At 43.0% G+C, this 24,089-nt stretch overlaps 1 protein-coding gene across 5 annotated transcripts in view; it reads right to left on the bottom strand.

The window, feature by feature from the left end:
* The window catches only part of UBE4B (ubiquitination factor E4B), a 107,790-nt gene that overhangs the window by 16,971 nt on the left and 66,730 nt on the right, over nucleotides 1-24,089 (bottom strand). For all 5 annotated transcript variants that reach the window (XM_067719795.1, XM_067719765.1, XM_067719774.1 and 2 more), the window contains 7 exons: nucleotides 20,179-20,317; nucleotides 15,111-15,210; nucleotides 13,712-13,839; nucleotides 9,304-9,402; nucleotides 8,358-8,593; nucleotides 2,331-2,457; nucleotides 535-679 (listed from right to left, as the gene is read on the bottom strand). In XM_067719795.1, the coding sequence (XP_067575896.1) occupies nucleotides 535-679; nucleotides 2,331-2,457; nucleotides 8,358-8,593; nucleotides 9,304-9,402; nucleotides 13,712-13,839; nucleotides 15,111-15,210; nucleotides 20,179-20,317 (974 nt within the window). The remainder of the gene's footprint in view (nucleotides 1-534; nucleotides 680-2,330; nucleotides 2,458-8,357; nucleotides 8,594-9,303; nucleotides 9,403-13,711; nucleotides 13,840-15,110; nucleotides 15,211-20,178; nucleotides 20,318-24,089) is intronic.

Raw genomic sequence — 24,089 nt, 5'->3', positions numbered from 1 at the left:
TGTGCTGTCACTGGCACAGCAGGAATTTCTCATGGAACCTGGCAAAACAGACCTCTTTTCTGTTTATAACTGAACGTAAAAACCAAGATGTACTGAGAGGAAAAACACCCCATCAGAGCCCTCCTGAGTTAGTCACACAGATGTCCAAAGAAGATCATGCGAACAAACCGAATTCTTGACTAGCAGACAGAGTCCTAGAGATTTAGTTCCTAGTTACTTTCCTACCTCTTAACATATTCCAACAATAAAAGCTCTTCTCCAAAACAGCCCTTGAAAGTTAAAAAGGCAGAGAGAGTTTTCAGGACAAAGACTTCTCACCTCATTTCCTAACTTTAGGTCAAGTATTTAAGGGTTCTCCTACCCCAAACCTGGGCTCTAACTTCACAGAAGCCCACAGGTGGGATGGTAACAAGTACCGACAAGTCTGTCGGACCTAAGCCTTCAGACCCAGATGCAGCCCCCAAAGCAGGGCTCTGCCTGGGGCCAAGGCTGCTTCCCTGCGATGCTGTCCCATCACCTGGACCGTGTCCTCACCCGGGGCAGCTGGTCCCACTGTTCTTTGTTCTTCATCTCTTCTTGCACTTCGTGGATCCGCTTCAAAGACTCCAGGCTTTCATCGAGCAAAAATGTTGTGTCGTTTATCAGCATGTTTATATAGCGGACAAACTGCTTCCCGGAACTAAAAAGGCAATTACACGGTACATGGTCACACATTTCCCTGGAGCGGAGGTGCAGCTCTGGTGCTGCAGCCCCACATCTCCTGAGACCTTGTTATTCTTCTGTATTAACTGATAAGCTCATTCCACCGATGTGCTACAGCCACCCTGCACGGTTCCCGAGAGCCAAGTCCTAACATTCTAGAGTTCTGCGAGCAAATTCCCTTGGTAGCTCAAATTTGGCAACACTGGTGGTATTTACACCCTGGACGACCAGCAAATGCTGATCTTTCTCCCCCTCCAGAGAGTGGATTTACCAGCACTCCCCAGCTCATTCCCTCAATAATTTTAAGTAGAGAAAACACTCTTCCAGCCTAGAAAAGAAAATATGCTTAAACTCCCCAACATATAAGGAAAGCACAAATACCCACATATAAGAGATAAGAGAACTTCCGATACAGTTCTTCTTTATTATAAAGAAAGACAGGTTGAAGAAAAAGTGGAAGCTGTAATACTGATAAAGTAGGATATTAACATACTTTATGGAAACAGAAGTTTCCAATCTCTGGAACTGTCCTGCATATCCTATTATAATGGAGGGACTTGCTGGTGAGCTGAGATGGCTTGGCCCACCTGTTAGACTCTGTATCTGCCAGATTAGTAGAGAAAAGAGGAGCTACACTTCCGGATCTACTGCTGGGTGACCAGAGGGCAGTGAGCCCATGCCGGGGGTGCGGGGAAGAGAAGTTCCTGTGAACAAGGGCAGAGGCCTGGATTTCAGGAACATGGCAAGTTCAGGATGAACTCTCCAGGCAGATGAAGCTGTGGGCCTGCCTGGTCTCCTAAGCTCATGCCAAGCTTTTTTTGCTGGAACGTAATTCTGATGACAAGAGCAGTTCATGGAGATAACTAAATTAAAGAGGTTACTCTGCAGAAAGGTGTCTAGCAAATGGCTACTCCACTGGTCACACTTATACTGTTGACTAGTAACTCAGTAAACAAGTGACAGCTAGGCTTGACCAAAGACTGAACATGGGTTGCAAAAGATCCAAGGAGATGGGATAAAATCTCTTCTGAAGAATAATTCAAGAGTTCAATATTTTCACCTACCTTTCTATTTGGAGTACTTTTCTTTTTAAAGTAACTTAGATGGAATTACTAACGTCCAGGTTTAAGTAGTCACCGAAATTTCAGGTTGGTAATGAAAAGCCCTTAATCAAGGTCTAGGGCCTCACTACAAAGAACGTCACTTCAAGTGACGGCCTTACCCTATCTGCTTCTGAAGCTGAAGTTCTCCTTACATTTCTAACTCTAAAGCTTGGTATCATATTCAAGAGCACCGTAAGATCTCATTTCAGGCATTCTGCAAATTCATTTAATACTGTACTCAGGAAACACCAAAACACACAACACATCATTTCAGAATAGTTACGGATTCTTTCTCTACGTATACCATGCCCACAGTACCTTGAAAAATCTGAAGTTCAGCAATGTCTGTCAAGCACAGAGATTTAGATAACCCTACTCACATTTAGCAGTACCATCTGGAAAACTTAAGGGAGGCTGAGACCAAGCGAACAGCCAACAAGAACCCAGCTGTGAAAGTTTTTAAGCGGCCACTCCACCTGTGATTTGCAAGAGAGCAAGCTGTGACATTAGGGGCCCAATACTCACTTGAACTCCTCCATAAAGGTGCCATGGTGAGCTATATTTTGCCAAAGGCTTTTAAAAATGGTGCTAATATGATAGCGAATGGTGAACTTGTCATAGAACTCGCTGGTGGCTCCGGTATGCTCAACATCTAAAGAAGAAAGACAAGGGACTGAAGCATATGTACTTTCTTCCCTTTCTAAAAGCAGTTATTGCTGCTACAATGTCACTGAATGAATAATACAAATCTGCAAAATCACAGATGTGATAAAATCTTGTCTATATCTCACATGGAAGGCAGAAGAGAAATTACGAGGTGGTTCTGAAGACAAAAGTTTCACAACCAAGGTCTGGCAATGACACAATAACAAAAGGAACTGGGCTGGGAAAATAGCTTGGCAACACCCATGACCAGAATCTGAATTCTCATAACTCCCCCAATTTTCTTACTAATTTATAGAAATTCCATAGAACTTTAAATGAGTATCCCTGAGCAGGAAAAAAATTGGGTTAAGTTTTATTAAGGGCCACATACCTACTAAATGTGACTATTATTTTAACTACTTTTGTATAATTGATGTTCTAAAAGTAGAGAAAAGCATAGTAAATCTCTATGTACTCATCATTCATTTACCAATTACCATCATCCATGTATCTTTTTACATGGAACAAAGATCAAACTTAGTTATCCAAAAGACAAACAGCTTAAGCATGAGAAATTCCTGAATTCATGACAAATCTTAAAAAGAAGGAAAACTGTCAGGTAAAGACAGTACGACTCAAAGAAAAGATAAAAGGCACCCTATAAATGCTGGTGGGGATGAACAGACAATTTTACAAAATGTATCACCAAGCCATCAGTATGCCCATCTTTCTGACCCACCAATTCTATTCAAGAAAACACATGTTCAAAGACTGATCTCCAAGGATACTCATTAAAGTACTATTTATATGAAAAGAATATAAATAATCCAAGTGCCCAACAGAGAACCCAAAAAGGTATTTGTGATATATTAAGCGAAAACCATAGGCTACCAAACAAAATATACAGTTTGGGTCCAATCATATTAAAAAATACACACACACTCACACACGTGATGTACAAATTGACTCGAAAGATACAGAGCAAAATGTTAACAGATTCTCTCTGAGTGCAGAGATTATCAATGATTTTTATTTTCTTTTTTGCTATTTTCTATATTTGCCAATGAACAGTTTCTTGGGATTAAAAAGGAAAGTAGTTATTTAAAGATAAAAGGAATAAGCTAAGACCTACGGTAAGAAGATCTAAAAGCACTTACATATATTCATTAGGTCAACCTTTCTTTAAGCTGAACTAAGTGTCATTTTATTAACTGTATAAAAATGTGAACTAAAGCGTGGAGGGCTGATTCAGCAGAGTCCACAGGAGAAGAACACCGGGGGCTGACAAAGCCTGGTCAAGGCTCTAAATGGCTCATAACACCTGTACTGTATCCTGAACAGAGCAGAGGCTAAGTAATGACCGTTAACTTACTACCCATCAATATACATCTCTCCCAACATTAAAAGAAAATTCATTCCTAATGTTCCCTCAAAACTGCATCAGCCCAAGTTCTAATTCTCAAGTCCTAGTTCTGAGAGGCCTGCAATGAACTATCCCTGGTAGTTGCTCCCCCGTCATGAGTCTTCTGGCTTGATTCACTAGGCTGCTCAGGCTTCAGGGCCTTTACACTTGCTGTCCTCACTGTCTGCACACTGTGGCTGAGATCTGCTTATTGTCCCCTCTTGGGTCTCATTTTCAACATTACTCCAAAGTCATCTCCTCAGAGACCTCCCCTGACTATGCTTCTTAAAGCAGCACCAGGCCTTCCTCTCACACTCACTCTCTGGAATTACCTCATTTATGGGTTCAGTGTCTGTCTCCCAGCTAGGGTGCCTGACTGGTGATGGCGGGGATTTGGGGTCCTCACCGCTAGGCCCTGGCAGCAACACCAAAGCTGACCCGCAGTAGGAGCTCCGTACGTATTTGTTGAATTAGAGATCGAATCTACTTGGGCTAACGCTGGCTTTGCTGATTCAGATCAGCGTGGGGAAGAGAACAGTCTTGAAGGTAAGTCTTGGTTATCAGTGTTCTTCCTGGTTCTGAGTAGCCAAGTTTTGAGAGCTGGTCCTTAAGGCACTGACTGCTGTGGTACAAATAAAATACTCTTATTTTTGAAACTCAGTTTTATTTTTGGAACAAACATTTGATCTTAAGTATTGTCTAAGCTAGAATACCCTCTCTGGGGTGTAAAAGAGGAGACTGTTCCAGAGATCAATCTCTAATTCATGTCTGAGAGCCGTGCTCAGGAGCCAGGACCTCAGTCAGCAGGACTTAACATGGATTTGATGGACACGTGGGGAGTGTCCACCACGCCCGCGGCAGGGCTCCCTTGGCGCAGGGCCCGTGGTAACTGGAGGAGCACCTGTGCTAATGCCCGGCTGCTGAGGCCGCTGCCACTCACTGGCTGTTTACCTTCAGCAAGCTTCTTGACCTTTCTAAGCTGCAGTTTCCTCATTCGTCAAATGGAGATATTTATAGCACCCATCTTGAGGACTGCCGTGTGGATTTAGTGAAAGGATTAGTAAATGTTCAATAAGCAGTGGCTATTATTAGCATGGGTATCATCTAATACCCATGGACCACCACAGAGGTGGCCCAGGGCCAGAGGGCACACTGCTTGGTGGCAAGGGGGAAAGGAAAAACAACACCCGCCCACCAGCTCCTGGAATCTTACCGGTGGGGGGCCCCCCAGGCCCAGCACTGGTCTCACAGGCAAGAGGCCCAGCCCTGTTCTTTATACCAGAGCCACAGTGACAGGCCCAGGGCACTATCTGAGTACAAAATGCACTTAACTAAAAATTTTTTTTTTTAATACTAACAATGCATGTTTACTGTAGAATAATTAAGATGTTCAGATAATTTAAAAAAAAACCCACAAACTACCCACAGTTCTACCATTCATAAATAACCAATTCACTGTTAATATTTTGGCGTATACTCTCCCATACTTTTTTCTGTAATATATATATGTGTACCAAAACGTGGTCATACTTGACATATTGTTCCATTACATGGCATTTTCTTTACTTTTTATTACTTAACCACGTACTGTAAATAACACACTATTTTTCATGGTTCCCATAGACCCACCGTATGGATACACTATAATTTACTTAACTGACCCACAACTGGCAGGAATTTAGGTTGTTTTTAATACTCTCACTGTACCGCATTATAAATACTAACACAGTGAATGCTGTTATAAACATTTATAGACATTTATATTTATTCCCACAGAATCGATTACTATGAATGAAATTTACATGTAAGAGGGTGTACTCATTATTTAGCTGCTGTCTCTCAGCCCCAAATCCACCAATTTTTTTTTTTTAAAAGACATTTATTTATTTATTTCTTTGGTCGCGCCGGGTCTTAGTTGCGGCACTGGGCTCCTTAGTTGCGGCATGTAACTCTTAGGTGCAGCATGCACGTGGGATCTAGTTCCCTGACCAGGGATCGAACCTGGACCCTTGCATTGGGAGGATGGAGTCTTAACCACTGGGCCACCAGGGAGGTCCCCCCAAATCCACCCTTTATACTTGGCTTTGTGATACTGACGCTGGGACTCTTAAGTTTCCCTTTGCCGGCTGGCCCCCTGTTAGGCTCGCCAACAGGGGGCGCTGCAGGGGAGCTGGAAAACTGAAGAAGGGACTTGGACCTCTGTTGGCTTGCTGCTCCCATCATGGACTCTCCAGCCCAGCAGCAGCAGCTGGCTTGTTTCCAGCTTTGTTCCACACTCGCAGGACCAGGAATCCCATATGCCCTCAGAGACACCAGCACCAGCTGGCCAGCATGCTTCCTCAGGCCTGGGTCCCAGTTCTGTCTAAGCACTAATTTGAGGCACTAGAATCCCATAACCCCAGCCTTTTCCCTTGGTTCCCCCAGTCCTAGGGACAGATGATGGCTGCTCCCTGCACTGACAATCTGTACTACCCCAGTGTTCCTTATTTGCCTTTTCTGTCTTCCACTACCTATTTCACCAGTTCCTTATGTTAAATTCTCTCTCTTAAACTAACCAGCAGGTTATCCTAACTGGGCCTTGACTGATATGGAAGATAAAAGGCTTTGGTGTGGACTGCCAATTTGCCTTCCAGAAAGGCTTTACCAACTTACATTCTTAAGAGAGTTTCATAGCACTAATTCTACACACGAGCTACGGAGGAGATGAAACAGACTTTTGCAGGTTCGTTTATTTCCCTACAACCATATTAGCACTAGGTATTCCCATCTTAAAAATAAATTTAACAGGTGAAAAGAGGTACCTCATCATTATTTTAAGAAATGCAGAATTACCTTCAATTCAGGTAAGCCTGACAGGTGCAAGGGACCATACAAGGTCCCGTCCTGCACACGGGTGATGTACCACTTGTACCTGGAATGGCCCGTGGTCCTCTCCTACCAGGGCTGAGAGGTAAGAGGAGGACAGGAGAGCCAAGCGGGGGCCTTTTACCCAGGAGTGTTCTGCTGTTGCCAAGGTGAGCATGTTAACAAAACTTCAAGAGGCCTGCATACTTGTTTAGGTTTAAGAGGATATAGGCAGGCTTGGGGAAGGAGAGAATCTCCTAGTAGGTGACATAAGATAATAGTGACAAAGGGGAAAGGAGGTAGACAGGTTCTTGAGCCTCAGAAGCACACAGAGAGAGATGTCAGCACCAGCCCAAAACAAGCAGGAGCAGGTCTTGGTCTACAGGGAAGGGGTGGTTGTCACTGAACACAGAGGAATCCTCAAACCGCTGCTGCCGCCGTGAACAACAATGGACTGTGCTCCGGGAGGCTGGTGTTTCTTCTAAGAGCATGGCGAGTACATTCTGCTAAATGGGTGCTCAGAACGTGCTAGGTTCAATAGAAGATAAGAAGACAGACAAGGGCTTCCCTGATGGCGCAATGGTTAAGAATCCACCTGCCGATGCAGGGGACACAGGTTCGAGCCCTGGTCCGGGAAGATCCCACATGCCATGGAACCACTAAGCCCACGTGCCACAACTACTGAGCCTGCACGATCCACAACTACTGAGCCCACAAGCCACAACTACTGAGCCCACATGCCACAACTACTGAAATCCGTGTGCCTAGAGTTTGTGCTCCGCAACAAGAGAAGCCACTGCAATGAGAAGCCCGCACACCGCAATGAAGAATAGCCCCCGCTTGCCGCAGCTAGAGAAAGCCTGCGCGCAGCAACGAACACCCAACACAGCCAAAAATAAATAAATAAATAAATAAATAAATAAAAAGAAGACAGACAACACACTTCCTTTCCTGAGAAACATACAAACTGGAGGGAAAATATTCCATCTGTATAATCCTGTGCCTTTGGTAGAGAACAGGTGAATGCATCCCCTAAGTAATGGGCTTTATGAAAACACATTTGCAGTTCAAAAGCCAAATTAAAAATGAAAATTTGGAATACAATTCAACCAGAAGAGGAAGACCTCCTTGCAGAGTGTCTGATACATTCTCAGTTTTGTTCGCCAGTGTTGCCTAGCACCTAGAACAGTGCCTGGCAAATAGTAGGCATTGGATGAATGTACAGAATTAGTCAATGAGTGACTCTCAGAGATCCTGATTCTGCTGGTTTGAGTGGGATCTCCAAGAATAAGCATTTTTAACAAGCTCCTGGTTTTACCCAGTTTTGAAACTCTGGGTTATAGGACAGTGTTGCGAAACTAATGTTGTAAGTTAAAAGCTAAAATGACCCAGGTAGTTTCAGATAAAAACACCAACTTGATCTCAGTGTTACCCATCTGACTTTCAATGGATCTCACTGAATCATCAGGGACTAGTATATAGAGTGGTCAGTGTAATATTTCCACAACTCAGGGGAAAAATAACCAACAGTTTATGCTCTGCTGGCAGTGTATTAGTGGGTCATACTTAAGCCGATGTCAGAATATTAGGTAACAGGTTTAGAACAACTTCAACCACTGGCTTTAGACGACCTTGCCCACCTGTACACATCAGGAACCTACCTGTATAAAACTTCATCAGGGAAGGGACCAACAGCTTGGTGGAGAGAGGATGGTTCTCAATCATTTCAAAAAACTTCTGGGTCCGTGGCTGAACAGCAGGGTTAGTCATAAACATGACTTCTACGAGTTTGGCCACCAGATATGGATTTCGGATGTAGTTCTGGTTACACAACATCACAACGAGGAACATCACAATATCCTGAGTACAGGGCTCATAAAGCACCTGAGGAGAGTATCTGAAGAGAGGTGAGAGGAACAGGTAGTAAAGCTCTGAGAAAACATGGGTGGATGCTGGTGTCATTAGGCAAGGAAGGGGACGAATACGTCTAGGAGCCAGGACACGGAATTCCCTTTAACTTGCTGAGTTTAAGGTGACTATCCCCATTACAACTAGGTAGATTTAAAACCCATTGCGTCTATTGGCCATAGCATGTTATATTAAGTTATGTTTTAGAAAATAAACCAAAGGTATGATTAAATCATAGGTGAATTTTACAAAAGATCTTCATGACCAAAAAGACTTTAAAAAATATTTTGATGGAGCTGTTTTCATTTTTTTCAAAGTTCAAATATTGGTTATACACTCAACATATTTCTTTGTAAGCATTCTCTAATTTTACAATTGAGAAAAATTTTGGTACAAAATATAGAGGTGGGTATTTCTGGCTTTTGAATGTTCACTCAGATATTTATAAACGGTTTTCTCCTTGTTTCTCAGACACACAATTCGACTCACTTTTCACAGAGCACATTATTACCAGCACTGTTAATCCTCCTCTGTCTTGAGTTATTACTGGAATTGGCTGGATGCCACAGCCGGATTTATTTTTCCAGTCTCCAGGCAGCATTCGGTTAAAGCAGTGGCATAAGATGGAGGTTCATAATATAATGTACATATTAAATATAAACACATGTTAGAACTATGTAATATGGGAATGGGACTTACTGTACAATAAAAAATAAAAATTCAGCAACATCTTCTACATAAAACTCAGGCAATGCTGCAAATACCTTGGGGACATCTGCACTTAAAGGCAGCGTGATGCTGTCAAAGAGAAAAAGTACCGGTTACAAAATGAAATCATGACACATCAAACTACAAGGAATATTATACTACCAACACAAGTAAGTGTTTCACTTGGAAAAAGCTCTCATTCTATAACAGAACTATGTAAAAAGTGCACAGGCAAAGAAACTACAACCAGAAATGAACAGGGAATAATGAAGACAGGGATAGGCTAGGGTGGACGTGAAACATTTTCGTTTTTCCTTTTCTTGATTTTTATTTATTGCATTAAGATTAATGCAATAAATGTGAAGGAAATAAAAGGGTCATGTTTGGTCATTTTATGGAACTCAAACTGTTTGAGACAACAGAGCTACACATGTACTTTAAATACTATTGGGTTGGCCAAAAAGTGCCTTCGATTTTTAAGTAAAAATAAAAGACACATTTTTCATTTTCACCAAGAACTTTATTGAACAACGTCTTCACCCTTTTGATCCACTACCTTTTGCCATTTTTCAGGCAACTTCATAATTCCATCTTCCCAAAACTTTTTATCTTTTTGAGCAAAGAACTGTTCCAGGTGCCTTTTACAGTCTTCCAGGGAATTGAAATTTTTTCCATTAAGAGAATTTTGTAAAGACCGAAATAAATTCAAATCCAAAGGTGCAATGTCTGGTGAATACGGCAGATGAATCAGAACTTCCCAGCCAAGCTGTAACAGTTTTTGTCTGGTCATCAAAGAAACATGTGGTCTTGCGTTATCCTGATGGAAGACTATGCGTTTTCTGTTGACTAATTCCGCACGTTTTTTGTTGAGTGCTGCTTTCAGTTGATCTAACTGGGAGCAATACTTGTTGGAATTAATCGTTTGGTTTTCCAGAAGGAGCTCGTGATAGAGGACTCCCTTCCAGTCCCACCATATACACATCACCTTCTTTGGATGAAGACCGGCCTTTGGTGTAGTTGGTGGTGGTCCATTTTGCTTCCCCACGATCTCTTCCATTCCACATTACTGCACAGTATGCACTTTTCATTGCCCGTCACAATTTGTTTTAAAAACGGAACATTTTCATTACATTTAAGTAGAGAATGGCATTCGGAAATACAGTCAAGAAGGTTTTTTTTGCTTAACTTATGTGGAATCCAAACATCAAAGCAATTAACATAACCAAGTTGGTGCAAATGATTTCCAACGCTTGATTTGGATATTTTGAGTATGCGGCTATCTCCCACGTGGTATAACATTGATTGTTCTCAGTTAATGTCTTGATTTGATCTCTATCAACTTCAACTGGTCTATCCGACCGGGAGTGTCATCCAGTGAGAAATCTCCAGCACGAAACTTCACAAACCACTTCTGACAACATTCGATCAGTCGCAGCACCTTCTCCATACACTGCACAAATCTTTTTTTGCGTTTCAGCTGCGTTTTTACCTTTCTTATAATAATAAAACATGATATGCTGAAAATGTGACTTTTTTCCTTCCATCTTCAATATTAAAATGGCTACACAAAAATTCACCAATTCTGATGTCTTTTTTTAAATGCACGCTGATATGACAGCTGTCACATACAACCTAACAAAATTGTTTCGAATGAAGTTAAAGACAACTAAGTGCTACTAGAGCCATCTTACGGAAAAAACTGAACGAACCTTTTGGCCAACCCAATATTTTCCACTCCTGCAGGGGGCTTGGGCCAACCTCACCAACATTGGTGATCCTGAGATTTCATAATAACCATAAAATAATAACAAATAAAACAAAAATGGCTGCCTGGAGGAGCTGTCCAGGTGATGATAAAGAGATCAAGAATGTTCTCAGCTCATTCTCTGAATTCGCTAAGGATTTGCCTGGACCCAGTGTCTAGGGGGACCTAATATCCTGTTAACTCCAGCGTTTAGCTTCCAATTTCCTTTTCTATCAATCAAAGATTTTATAGCCAATTTTCCAAGAATATAAAATGGGAAACAGTCTCTTCAGCAAGTGGTGCTGGGAAAGTTGGAGAGCTGCATGTAAATCAATGAAATTAGAACACTCCCTCACTCCATGAAAAAAAATAAACTCAAAATGTCTTAAAGACCTAAACATAAGACATGACACCATAAAATCCTAGAAGAGAGCATAGGCAAAGCATTCTCTGATATAAATCATACCAATGTTTTCTTAGGTCAGTCTCCCAAGGCAATAGAAATAAAAACAAAAGTAAACAAATGGGACCTAATCAAATTTACAAGCTTTTGCACAGCAAAGGAAACCATAAAAAACAAATGAAAAGACAACCTATGGAATGGGAGAAAAGTATCTGCAAATGATGTGACAGACAAGGGCTTAATCTCCAAAATATACAAACTCATACAACTCAACAACAAAAAAAATCAAACAACACAACTGAAAAATGGGCAGAAGACCTTAATAGACACTTCTCCAAAGAAGACATACAGATGGCCAGTAGGCACATGAAAAGATGTTCATCATTGCTAATTATTAGAGAAATGCAAATCAAAACTACAATGAGGTACCACCTCACAAAGGTCAGAATGGCCATCATGAAAAAGTCTACAAATAACAAATGCTGGAGAGGGTGTAAAGAAAAGGGAACCCTCCTACGCTGTTGGTGGGAATGTAAGTTGGTGCAGCCACTGTGGAGAACTGTATGAAGATTCCTCAAAAAACTAAAAACAGAATCACCATATGATCCAGCAATCCCACTCCTGGGCATATACCTGGACAAAACTATAATTCAAAAAGACACATGCACCCCTATGTTCACAGCAGCACTATTCACGATAGCCAAGTCATGGAAAAAACCTAAATGTTCATTGATAGATGAATGGATAAAGAAGATGTGGTACATATATATACAATGGAATACTATTTAGCCATAAAAAAGAACAAAATAATGCCATTTGCCGCAACATGGATGCAACTAGAGATTATCATGCTAAGTGAAGGAAGTCAGAAAGAGAAAGACGAATACCATATGGTATCACTCATACGTGGCATCTAAAATATGGCACAAATGAACCCATCTACAAAACAGAAACAGACTCACTGGCATAGAGAACAGACTTGTGGTTGCCAAGGGGGAGTGGGGTGGGGGAAGGAAGGATTGGGAGTGTGGGATTAGCAGATGTAAACTATTAAATATAGGATGGATAAACAACAAGGTCCTACTGTATAAACACAGGGAACTATATTCACTATCCTGTGATAAACCATAATGGAAAAGAATATTAAAAAAGAAAAGAATGTCTATATATGAGTAACTGAGTCACTTTGCTGTACAGCAGAGACTGGCACAACACTGTAAATCAACTCTACTTCAATTAAAAAAAATAAAGAAAAGCGAGGCTTCCCTGGTGGCGCAGTGGGTAAGAATCCGCCTGCCAATGCAGGGGACACAGGTTCGAGCCCTGGTCCGGGACGATCCCACATGCCACAGAGCAACTAAGCCCGTGTGTCACAACTACTGAGCCTGCGCTCTAGAGCCTGTGAGCCACAACTACTGAGCCCACATGCCACAACTACTGAAACCCGCGTGCCTAGAGCCCGTGCTCCACAACAAGAGAAGCCACTTCAACGTGAAGCCTGTGCACCGCAACGAAGAGTAGCCCCCTCTCGTGGCAACTAGAGAAAGCCTGCGTGCAGCAACGAAGACCCAATGCAGCCAAAATTAACTAACTAAATAAATAAAAGCAAAAACAAAAAAACCCCCAGAACAACAACAAAAAACCCTGAAGATTTTATAGCCAATTTTTAAAAAGCACTATGTCAAAATTAATAATTTAATAGGTGTTGACAGTCCCTTATTACTGTAACTAATTCCAAGGAAAATATTTATTTACTTATTTTTTTCCCCAGGCCGCGCCATGCGGCACGTGGGGATCTTAGTTTCGCAACCAGGGGTCGAACCCACGCCCCCTGCATTGGGAGTGTGGAGTCTTAACCACTGGACTGCCAGGGAAGTCCCCGAAAATATTTATTAATACTACTACTTTCGGGCTTCCCTGGCGGTGCAGTGGTTGAGAGTCCGCCTGCCCATGCAGGGGACACGGGTTCGTGCCCCGGTCCGGGAAGATCCCACATGCCGCGGAGAGGCTCAGTTAGCTGTGGCCACTGAGCCTGCGCATCCAGAGCCTGTGCTCCGCAACGGGAGAGGCCATAACGGTGAGAGGCCCACGCAACAACAACAACAAAAAATTACTACTTTCTATATAAGTACAACCTGGAAATGAATTCTTAATAACGTAAGGGTCTTGTCTTAGGTATTGGCTTTGAAGAACAATAAAGACAACACAGCCTGGGGAGTGCAGCCGGCGTGAAGAGGACAGAGCACACTCACTCGGGATAGGCAGGGTCCAGGATGCGGAGCAGCAGCTGAATGAGAAGGCCGTAAAAATTCAGACATCTTCTCAGGAAGCTCTCGTCAAGTAAACCAGCATCAGCACAGGCCTTGCATCGTACCAGTTTCTGCGGAAGCAGGTATGTCCCCACCCATAGATTAATTAGTTGGTGGCTAAGTACCTGCAGCGCGATTGGGCAGGGAATGGGCAAGGAGATGGGAAACCTAGGCTCCAGAGCTTCAAGAGCTTCCTTGCTAACTGCCTGTAAGATGCTGGTCATGTCTCAAGAGCTTTCTCCTTCTCTGTTCTAAGAGAAAGAAAAGGCATGCCATGCGAATCACTGGGCACAGAACCTAGCACACAGTTAGTGCTGAAAAAGGTTAGGCTGTCACTGCCCTATTCAAATAACCTGATGGGGGAGGCCCTTCGGAAGTCAGGGATGGTTACTGAGAAGAGCCAGACAAATCCGCATCTCAGTGCCAGGTCAGCATTGAGCTGAAAAGCTGCTCTTGGGCAAAATGCTTGTCCACCAAGGGTATGATACCCCCCCCGAGTATCGCTGTGAGTTTAAACACACACGTGAGCACACAGTGCATATAAACAGTTTACAGGCTTCTTGAAACCTATCTCTGGAGTGCTTAGGGGGTCTATGGACCCCAGAAAAGAGCCCCCAGCTTTTTCAGCATCTCAAAGAGGTCTACTGTATAGATAAATAAAACTGAAATCTTAACTTGTACCAGAAATCTAAGTCAGGTAAAATGTCTACACATCATCCTACTAATCAACAAAAAACACGACCAGCTAACATTCAGCTTTGTAATTTGAACATAAAAGTGCATAAATGAAAAATGCATAAATTTGCTGTCTGTGCTTCCCTTGTACAACCTTAGCTAGCATCTGTTCCCAGCTATGTCTCATAAGCAGAAATCTTCCCATCTGCAGTTAGGTTCTATACGATGGATCATTTTCAATTAAACGAACAATGAGGGGCAAAGCAAAGAGATCTTTCCACTACCACAAATCCACTTTGTCAAACATCATGAAAATGCGTGGCTGGACAAACTGGAGTTGTGTGTGTTTTGAGGTGCGGGGGTGAGGGTTAGCAGATGGGGAGGATCTTGCACAAGGCAAGGAAAGGGAGGTGATGTTCAACTGAGGATGATAAAATCCATTAAGAATTCATATTGTCATTGGCATAGGCATAAGCATTTTCTGTCCTGAGATTCAAATATACATAGAAACTATCCACAAGTTTTTAAATGTACCATTTTTATCTTGGGGGGAAGAGAATAATGAGAAAAACTGAAGACATTAAACTGCTCACTCAAGGCGCATATTCTGGTGGGAAAATTACTATTATGAGGCTGGTGTATAATTATCCCAATTAATGATACAAACCTTAAGCTGAGTCTTGCAGCGCTTCAGCATTTCACGGTGTCTAGCTGCCAGTGGGGAGTCTTTCCATTGGCTTTCATTGTTTTTCAAATCTTCCACAGTTCTGAAAGTGAAGACTAACAGTCAAATGAAAGAAGACACAGAGATCCATCACCCACCTTATCTGTTCATTTTCACCATGTTACTGACTCTCAGACACATGTCCCCTCTCTCCTCCCATGTCAGCATCACCAAACTCAGTGGCAAGTTATGGCTAAATTAGCAGTATTTTTCTTTCTTACTGATTCCCAACATAACGATGTCTTAAAGTGGATGGCATTTTAGATTTGATGAAATACAGTAATCATTACTTTTGGAAGGAAATACATTGTTCCCTGTTTTTCTGGGAGGGAGAAAATGCAAGGTTACTATGCCTACTCAGTTACCCAAAACAAAAGGCTGCTTTACTAAGGACACTTTTCCTTCTGCTTGGAATGCTCTTCTCTGAGGTTACCTTTGCGACTTGCTCCTTCACTCCCTTCAGGTATCTCCTCAAATATCACCTGTCAGACAGGTAAAGCCTTCCCTGATCATGTAATATGCTGCATATTTTAAAGACTGGCTCACTTAACACTATGTCAACCCTTTCTATCTATCAAAACATTGTGTAGGAAACTAGGGGGCAATAACTTCTTTAAAAGTACATTTCCTAGCGACTTCCCTGGTGGTGCAGCGGTTAAAAATCTGCCTACCAATGCAGGGGACACAGGTTCGAGCCCTGGTCCGGAAAGATCCCACATGCCGTGGAGCAGCTAAGCCCGTGTGCCACAACTACTGACAGCTAAGCCCGTGTGCCACAACTACTGAGCCTGCTCTCTAGAACCCGCGAGCCACAACTACTGAGCCTGCGTGCCACAACTACTGAAGCCCACGCACCTAGAGGCCTGTGCTCTGCAATAAGAGAAGTCACCACAATGAGAAGCCCGTGCACGACAACGAAGAGCAGCCCCCGCTCGCCGCAACTAGAGAAAGCCCGTGCGCAGCAACGAAGACCCAACACAGCCAAAGATAAATTAATTAAATAAATTAAACAAAAACAAAAACTACATTTCCTTGATTCCCTTGCTGCCAGCATTTCTGCACATGACCTAGCTTCCACCAAGAGGTGAGCCCTCACTGAAGGCAGAAGTGAATATAGTGAAGTGACAGCCACATGGTTCTTCTGGAAGCACAGTGTTCACGGGTTTTGCTTGAAGCACTGGCAGAGGCTGAACCTTGAAGCAGCTTCTTCCTGCCAGGCCAGGTTTGAGAAGAGCTCTGGGAGTCCTCTTTTCCAGGCGTGCCAGTGATTCAATAAACCAAATAGTAGCCTTAATTATCCTCTTGCTGCTTATCTCAGATGAAGTGGATTCCTCTGTCTACAACTGGAACATGAATAATGGTAGACAGAATAATGCTCCGCCCCACCGCCCCACAGGAAGATGTCACAGCTTAATCCCCAGAACCTGTGAATATGTTACCTTACATGGCAAAAGGAAACTTGCAGATGTGATTAAGGGTATGGAGTCTAAGATAGGCCTATATGTCTGGGTGGGCCCAATGTCATCTCAGCGTCCTTCTAAGAGAAAGAGGGAGTCAGAGTAAGAGAAAGAGTTGTGACAAGTGAAGCAGAGATCAGAGGGAGGGAGAGCTGAAGATGCGATGGTCCTGATTTTGAAAAGAGAGGAAGGGGGCTGTGAACCAAGGAATGTAGGGGGTCTCCAGCAGCTGGAACAGGCAGAGAAAGAGATCCTTCCCTAGAGCCTCAGAAGGAATGCAGCCTTGATTTTAGGACTTCTGACCACCAGAACCCTAAGGTAATAATTTTTGTTGTTTTAACTCACGAAGGTCGTGGTAATCTGTTGCAGTAGCAAAAGGAAACTAACATAACGACCTATATGCTTATTGGAAAGAAGAGGTTACAGGTAACAGGTCCTTCAGAAAAATGGGCCTTTGGGATTAGTTCTTCGACTGGGCTGGTTTGAAAGTGGTGAAGGGGACTTCCAGTGGTCCAGTGGGTAAGACTCCATGCTCCCAATGCATGGGGCCTGGGTTCGATCCGTGGTTGGGGAACTAGATCCCGCATGCCGCAACTAAGATCCCGTGTGCCACAACTAAGACCCGGTGCAGCCAAAATAAATAAATAAAAATAAATACTAAAAAAAAAAAAAAAAAGAAAGCAGTGAAGATTCAGTTAGCATGTGAGGGCATAAAACTGGTAGCCCAGGTTCTCAGTGGAAAAACAGCTGCATAAACGATCACCAGTGACCTCCTGGAGTGAAGAGATGGTGTGACTACTTGTAACTATGCTGGAAAGCTCACAGAAGAAAATGACAGGCTCCAGATTTTAAAATCTCGCCTCAAGAACAAGCCAATGAGTCAGGGAGTTTCTAAGACGACCATAAAGAAGCAGAGTCTGGTCCTATAAAGCACCAAGTTATAACATAGACTGAATCCATAACCTCACTGGATCTCTTATCTAAATGTCAGAGCAAAGACTGGGACTCCAAGAATTCAAATGGAGGAGTTCAGGAGAACCAAAGTACCCAAATCCCTAAATCCCCTGAGCCTCGTTTGACAGCAGAAGCAGCTCCTGCAGTGATTGTAGCTCAGATGGTCAAATTGCAGGATGATGCCAATTTCCCTTAGGTCCCAACCCATCATACATCATTGCTTCCAGAACCGAAACTGGAGTGAGATCAATCACTGTCCTTATGGGCCAATTACAAAGCCATATGCAGGAAAAGCACACATTTGAAGAAAAAAGAAAGACCAAGATTTGCTAATATGTTATATTAGCTTCCTATTGCTGCTGTAACAAATCATCACAAACTTAACGGCTTGCAGCAACACAATTATAGTCTTAGAGTTCCAGAGGTCAGGAGCCTAATGGGTCAGCAGGGGATGCATTCCTTCTGGAGGCTCTAGGGAGAGTGTTTCCTTGCCCTTTCCAGCTTCTAGAGGGCGCCTGCATTCCTTGGCTTGTGGACCCACATCACTCTGATGTCTGCTTCTGTCATCACATTTTCCTTTCTCACTCTGACCTTCTTGCCTCCCTCTTAAAAGGACCCTTGTGATACATTGGGTCCACCCAGATAATCTAGGAAAACCTCTCCATCTCAAATTGAATATCCAATGAGATTTAAAAGCAATAATATAGAGTTGAGTTTATTTCAAGAATATAAGGGAACGTCCCTGGTGGTCCAGTGGTAAAGAATCCACCTTCCAAAGCAAGGGACGCGGGTTCGATCCTTGGTCAGGGAACTAAGATCCCACATGCCACGGGGCAACTAAGCCTGCGTGCCACAACTACTGAGCCTGCATGCCTGAACTAGAGAGCTCACACACTCTGGAGCCTGCGCGCCACAACTACAGAGAGAAAACCTACACGCCACAACTAGAGGAAAGCCCAGGAACTGCAACAAAAGATCCTGCATGCCTCAACAAAGATCCCACGTGCCACAACTAAGACCCAACACAGTCAAGAATAAAATAAATAAAATAATAATAATAATTAAAAAAGAATGTAAGATTGGTTTGATATCAGAAAGCCAGTTGATGTAATTCAACCATATTAATAGAATAAAGGGGAAAAAAATCTGATCTCCTCAACAGAGATGGAAAAAGATTTTAATAAAATTCAACTCCTGTTGAGAACAAAAAACTTGTAGAAAATAATCACCTAAAAGGGAATTTCCTTAATCTGATAATAGAGGATGTCTAAAAAACTTCCCCCCATTAACTGAAATAAGAAAGAAATTTTAATAAAGTTATCAATACTTCTACTCAAGACTGTAGTAGAAATTGTAGCCAGGGCAGTAAGGCATGAAAAAGAAAATTATGAGGGCTTCCCTGGTGGCGCAGTGGTTGAGAATCTGCCTGCTAATGCAGGGGACACGGATTCGAGCCCTGGTCTGGGAAGATCCCACATGCCGCGGAGCAACTGGGCCCGTGAGCCACAGCTACTGAGCCTGCGCGTCTGGAGCCTGTGCTCCGCAACAAGAGAGGCCACGATAGTGAGAGGCCCGTGCACCGCGATGAACAGTGGCCCCTGCTTGCCACAACTAGAGAAAGCCCTCGCACAGAAACGAAGACCCAACACAGCCAAAAAAATAAATAAATAAACAAATGTGGGGTTTAAAAAAAAAAAAAGGAAAAGAATTTAAAATTAATCAATACAATCATAAATAGCATGTAGGTCAAATAATAAAGCATAATTAAAATTAGAAAAATAATAAAAAGAAAATTATGAGAAAGAAAGAAAACTGTCATCATTTACAGACAACATGATTACATGTAGAAAAAAAAATATTAAGAAATCTACCAGGCAGTTATTAGAATTATTAAGTGATTGATTCTATTTTAATTCAAGGTAGATATAGATATGACACATTTTCTATCATACTCAGACTACACCACTCCTGGACCAAATGGTGTTAAGTGGCTACTCCATTATTATTCCAGATGACCTGTTCAAAAAAATGTTTGCCTCCTATTCCTGTGACCTTTGTTTGCAGGTGCTGGTACATGGGGAGAAATGCTTAGATTAAGAAAAACAACAATGGTGCTAATGAATAGGAAACTGAGGCTACTATCTGGCCCTTTTAGACTTCTTATGCCACAGGACAATGTGCAAAAAAAGTGAATTACATGTGGGTGGGAGTAAATGACCTTGTTTATTAAGAGAAACCAGAGTTACTGTTTCACAGTCCAGGGAAAGAGGGGTATGTCTGGAACCCAAGAAATCCTTTAAAGTGCCTCCTGATAATATGGTACCCAGTGGAAAAAGTTAATGGAAGTCTCAACCACATACCAAGGGTTGAGAACTGTAGAAATCAAAGTTTGGGTCACTTCACCATGTAAAGAACTCTGGCCAATCAAGGAACGTGGATGTAGTAGCAGAGGCAGTACCCTATGTACCCCTCACATTCAAATCTACTGGCAGTACCCTATGTACCCGTCACATTCAAATCTACTGGTCACAAGGGAACTGCCTGCTTGTGAGAACAAGTGGTGACTCAGGCAACCTCAGGACATGGCATCATGCACATACCTGTTGAGCTCCCGTATGGCCCGGAGTCTGCGGATGTAGCGTCGGCAACCCGGCAGAATTGAGAGATGGTGGGCGTGCAGGGTAAGGAAGAAGCATTCCGTAGGGAATTTCGGCTCAGAAAACGGAGATTGATCTCCATCTAGGAAAAAGAACAAAATCCCCGAAATAAAATCTATCACATGACTATATCAGAGGAAAAGCACAATTAAGAAGACAAAATTACACTTGTATTTTCAAGAAGTTTAAGGACACTTTTTTGTGTGTGTGTGTGGTACTCAGGCCTCTCACTGTTGTGGCCTCTCCCGTTGGGGAGCACAGGCTCTGGACGCGCAAGGCTCAGCGGCCATGGCTCACGGGCCCAGCCGCTCCACGGCATGTGGGATCTTCCGGGACCGGGGCAGGAACCCACGTCCCCTGCATCGGCAGGCGGACTCTCAACCACTGTGCCACTAGGGAAGTCCCCAAGGACACTTTTAAAAAATTAGAATTAATGGGACTTCCCTGGTGGTACAGTGGTTAAGAATCCGCCTGCCAAGGCAGGGGACACGGGTTTGATCCCTGGTCCAGGAAGATCCCACATGCTGAGGAGCAACTAAGCTCGTGTGCCACAACTACTGAGCCTGTGCTCTAGACACCGCAAGCCACAACTACTGAGCCCACGTGCCACAACTACTGAAGCCTGTGCGCCTAGAGCCCATGCTCTGCAACAAGAGAAGCCACTGCAGTGAGAAGCCCGCGCACTGCAACGAAGAGTAGCCCCCGCTCGCCGCAACTAGAGAAAGCCCATGCGCAACAGCGAAGACCCAAAGCAGCCAAAATAAATAAATAAATTTATACTAAAAAAATTAGGCTTAGGTAATGTTATAAGAAAAACAGAATTCCTCTGAGCTCCATGTATGATCAGGTACTCTGCCCCATCTAATTAAATGTTTATACAAATGTACACCAACAATCTTCCGTGATGTGTCTTCCTGGTGTATTTTATAGAATCATTTCTACTATTCAAACATCATTGTTAAACCTCAAAATGGTATTAGATTATGTAAATAAGCTACAGATTCCACAGCCATTTCCCTACTGTTGGACATATTTGTTGTTTCTAATTTTCCTCTATTAGAAACAGTGCTGGGAGGATCTATGTATAACAAGTTACTCCCTCACCCCCTCTCCGTTGCCAGCTTTGCGAGCATATTCTGGGAAGTGGAATTATTGAGAAAGACAGTATTACAGATTTTTGTTATGAATCACCAGAATTCACTTTAGATAGACTAAATTAATTGATAAAATGCCATCTATTTATTTACAAACTTATATTCTACCTTATCACTCTGTTTTTGAATAATTTGTAGTTACAGAACGTTAATTTGAATTTCTTTCAATTTGTACCTAATTCCTACAAATATGTATATTTCCCCTACAAGTGTATTTTATTTGACATATACTGCTTATATTGTTCCCCCAAGCGAAAGACAACTGTTTCTTGGTAGAATTTAGTTTTGGTCTTACACATTTATAACAGTTCTGCATTTTGAATATGATTTTATCAATTATGTGACATATTTTCTCCCATTCTTTTATTTTACATATTCATTTTCTCTCCCTCTATAAAAAGTATGTTTATATATTAAGATATATATATATAATCTCTGATGATATTTTCCATTTCTTAAATCATTAAAAATTTCTCTCTCTTTTATGGCTGGGTCAAATCCTCTGTTCGGCTTTTTCGTGCCAGGGAAGGACGGAATCTCTACATTACTCCATAAATAATTTTATAATGTTTAAAACTAAATGTCATATGGTTTTTATGTTCGTCATTAAGTAACATGTTTAAAAAAATTTTTTTTTTAGGAGTTTATTAATTAATTAATTTTTGCTGTGTTGGGTCTTCGTTTCTGTGCGAGGGCTTTCTCTAGTTGTGGCAAGCAGGGGCCACTCGTCATCGCGGTGCACGGGCCTCTCACTATCGCGGCCTCTCTTGTTGAGGAGCACAGGCTCCAGACGCGCAGGCTCAGTAGTTGTGGCTCACGGGCCTAGTTGCTCCGCGGCATGTGGGATCCTCCCAGACCAGGGCTCGAACCCGTGTCCCCTGCATTAGCAGGCAGATTCTCAACCACTGCGCCACCAGGGAAACCCCTTAAAATTTTTTAAATTGAAGTATAGTTGCTTTAATAACGTGCTTTATAATACAGAGAAAAAGATCCATAATCATAACACCTTCAAAATATTCGTATTTTTATTCCATCAATTCGTCAAGATCTATGAGAGATTTCATGAGAATTTTAACTGGCATATATAAAACCTACATAATAACTAAGTCATTGCTATCATTTCTATTGTATACACATACATATTTAAACCCAGAACACCACATTTCCTCCCATTTGTTCTACGTATCTATTTGATGTTGGCTAATCCAAAAGAGAACTTCTTTTTTTTTTTTTTTTGCGATACGCAGGCCTCTCACTGCTGTGGCCTCTCCCGTTGCGGGGCACAGGCTCCGGACACGCAGGCTCAGCGGCCATGGCTCATGGGCCCAGCCGCTCCGCAGCATGTGGGATCCTCCCGGACCGGGGCACAAACCCGCGTCCCCTGCATCGGCAAGCGGACTCTCAACCACTGCGCCACCAGGGAAGCCCTTCTTTTTTTATTGTATTAATTTTTATTGCATATCTCTAGCTCATAAATGTATTTCTAGAGAGGTAGTAACAATTTGTGAGGAGTCATTAGCATCCAAACAAAATAAATTTTTCTATTTTTCCTAGACTCTGTAAACTCTAATTTCTCACCTGGTGCAGCCGAGAACCACCCCTCCACATAAGCTGGATGTGGCTCACTTGGGTGAATGAATAGCATTCCCAGTACTGACAGATTCTCAGGGATTGTAACAAAACAAAGAAATGGAAAAGCAGAAAAGTCTTTTTTTTTTTTTTTTTTGCGGTACGCGGGCCTCTCACTGTCGTGGCCTCTCCTGTTGTAGAGCACAGGCTCCGGACGTGCAGGCTCAGCGGCCATGGCTCAGGGGCCCAGCCGCTCCGCGGCATATGGGATGTTCCTGGACCGGGGTACGAACCCGTGCCCCCTGCATCGGCAGGCGGACTCTCAACCACTGAGCCACCAGGGAAGCCCAGAAAGTCATTATTTTCCTTCACTCAGGAATCACTTTCAAACCCAGTATTTTGCAACATAAAATATGTACCCATTTCTCTTGGATTTCTACTTTTCTGTTTTCCTGATCACCGGTCTCTCAGATACATTTTATTCGTCACAAGCTTCCCTTTGCCTGTGTCTTTCCTTCTCTTCTGCCTTCTCCATCTATACTGCTTTGCATTCTCTCCCTCTGCCCCTCTACCTCTCTGTCACGACTGCGTTTAGCGGGGAAAGCAGCTGTGGTCAAGCAGGGTAGGCTCTCTTCTTCCTCTCCTACGGGCCCTCCCTCTGGAAGGGCCCTTCCTCAGAAAGCGTCTTCCTTAGCTCCAGCCGTCCTCTGGGCAGCCTGTTCTTTAGGGGACCCCCTTGACCTTCTCCACAAACCCTCTAACTACCCCCAACCCGGGCTGGCCTGGCCCCAGGAGCCCAGATCCTAATTCTGGAGCCTGGCTTATCAGAAATCAGGTCGCCTGAGAGGAACAGAAATTCCCTAAAGAATTAGGTTGCTTCCCTCACTACTGCCAAGTAAGAAAAAGTGGAACCGAACTAAACACCGGGAAGGATGGACCCAGATCAGGGAGTGTGGTGGAGCAGACAGAGCCCTGGGCTCGGCTCAGCACACCTGAGCCGCAGCTGCAACTCGCTGATTGACAGGCTAGGCGAGCTGGGCACTTTCTGGAGCCTCAGTCTCCTTATATTTAACGAGTAAGACAGTAGCGTTGCTATTAAGATGTTTATTAAAGTTCTCCTCCTGATAATCC

This window comes from Pseudorca crassidens, chromosome 2 (genome assembly GCF_039906515.1).
Source record: "Pseudorca crassidens isolate mPseCra1 chromosome 2, mPseCra1.hap1, whole genome shotgun sequence".
Taxonomy (NCBI): Eukaryota; Metazoa; Chordata; class Mammalia; order Artiodactyla; family Delphinidae; genus Pseudorca; species Pseudorca crassidens.
Note: the sequence above shows the minus strand (reverse complement) of the source record. Positions and strands in the feature narration are given on the sequence as shown.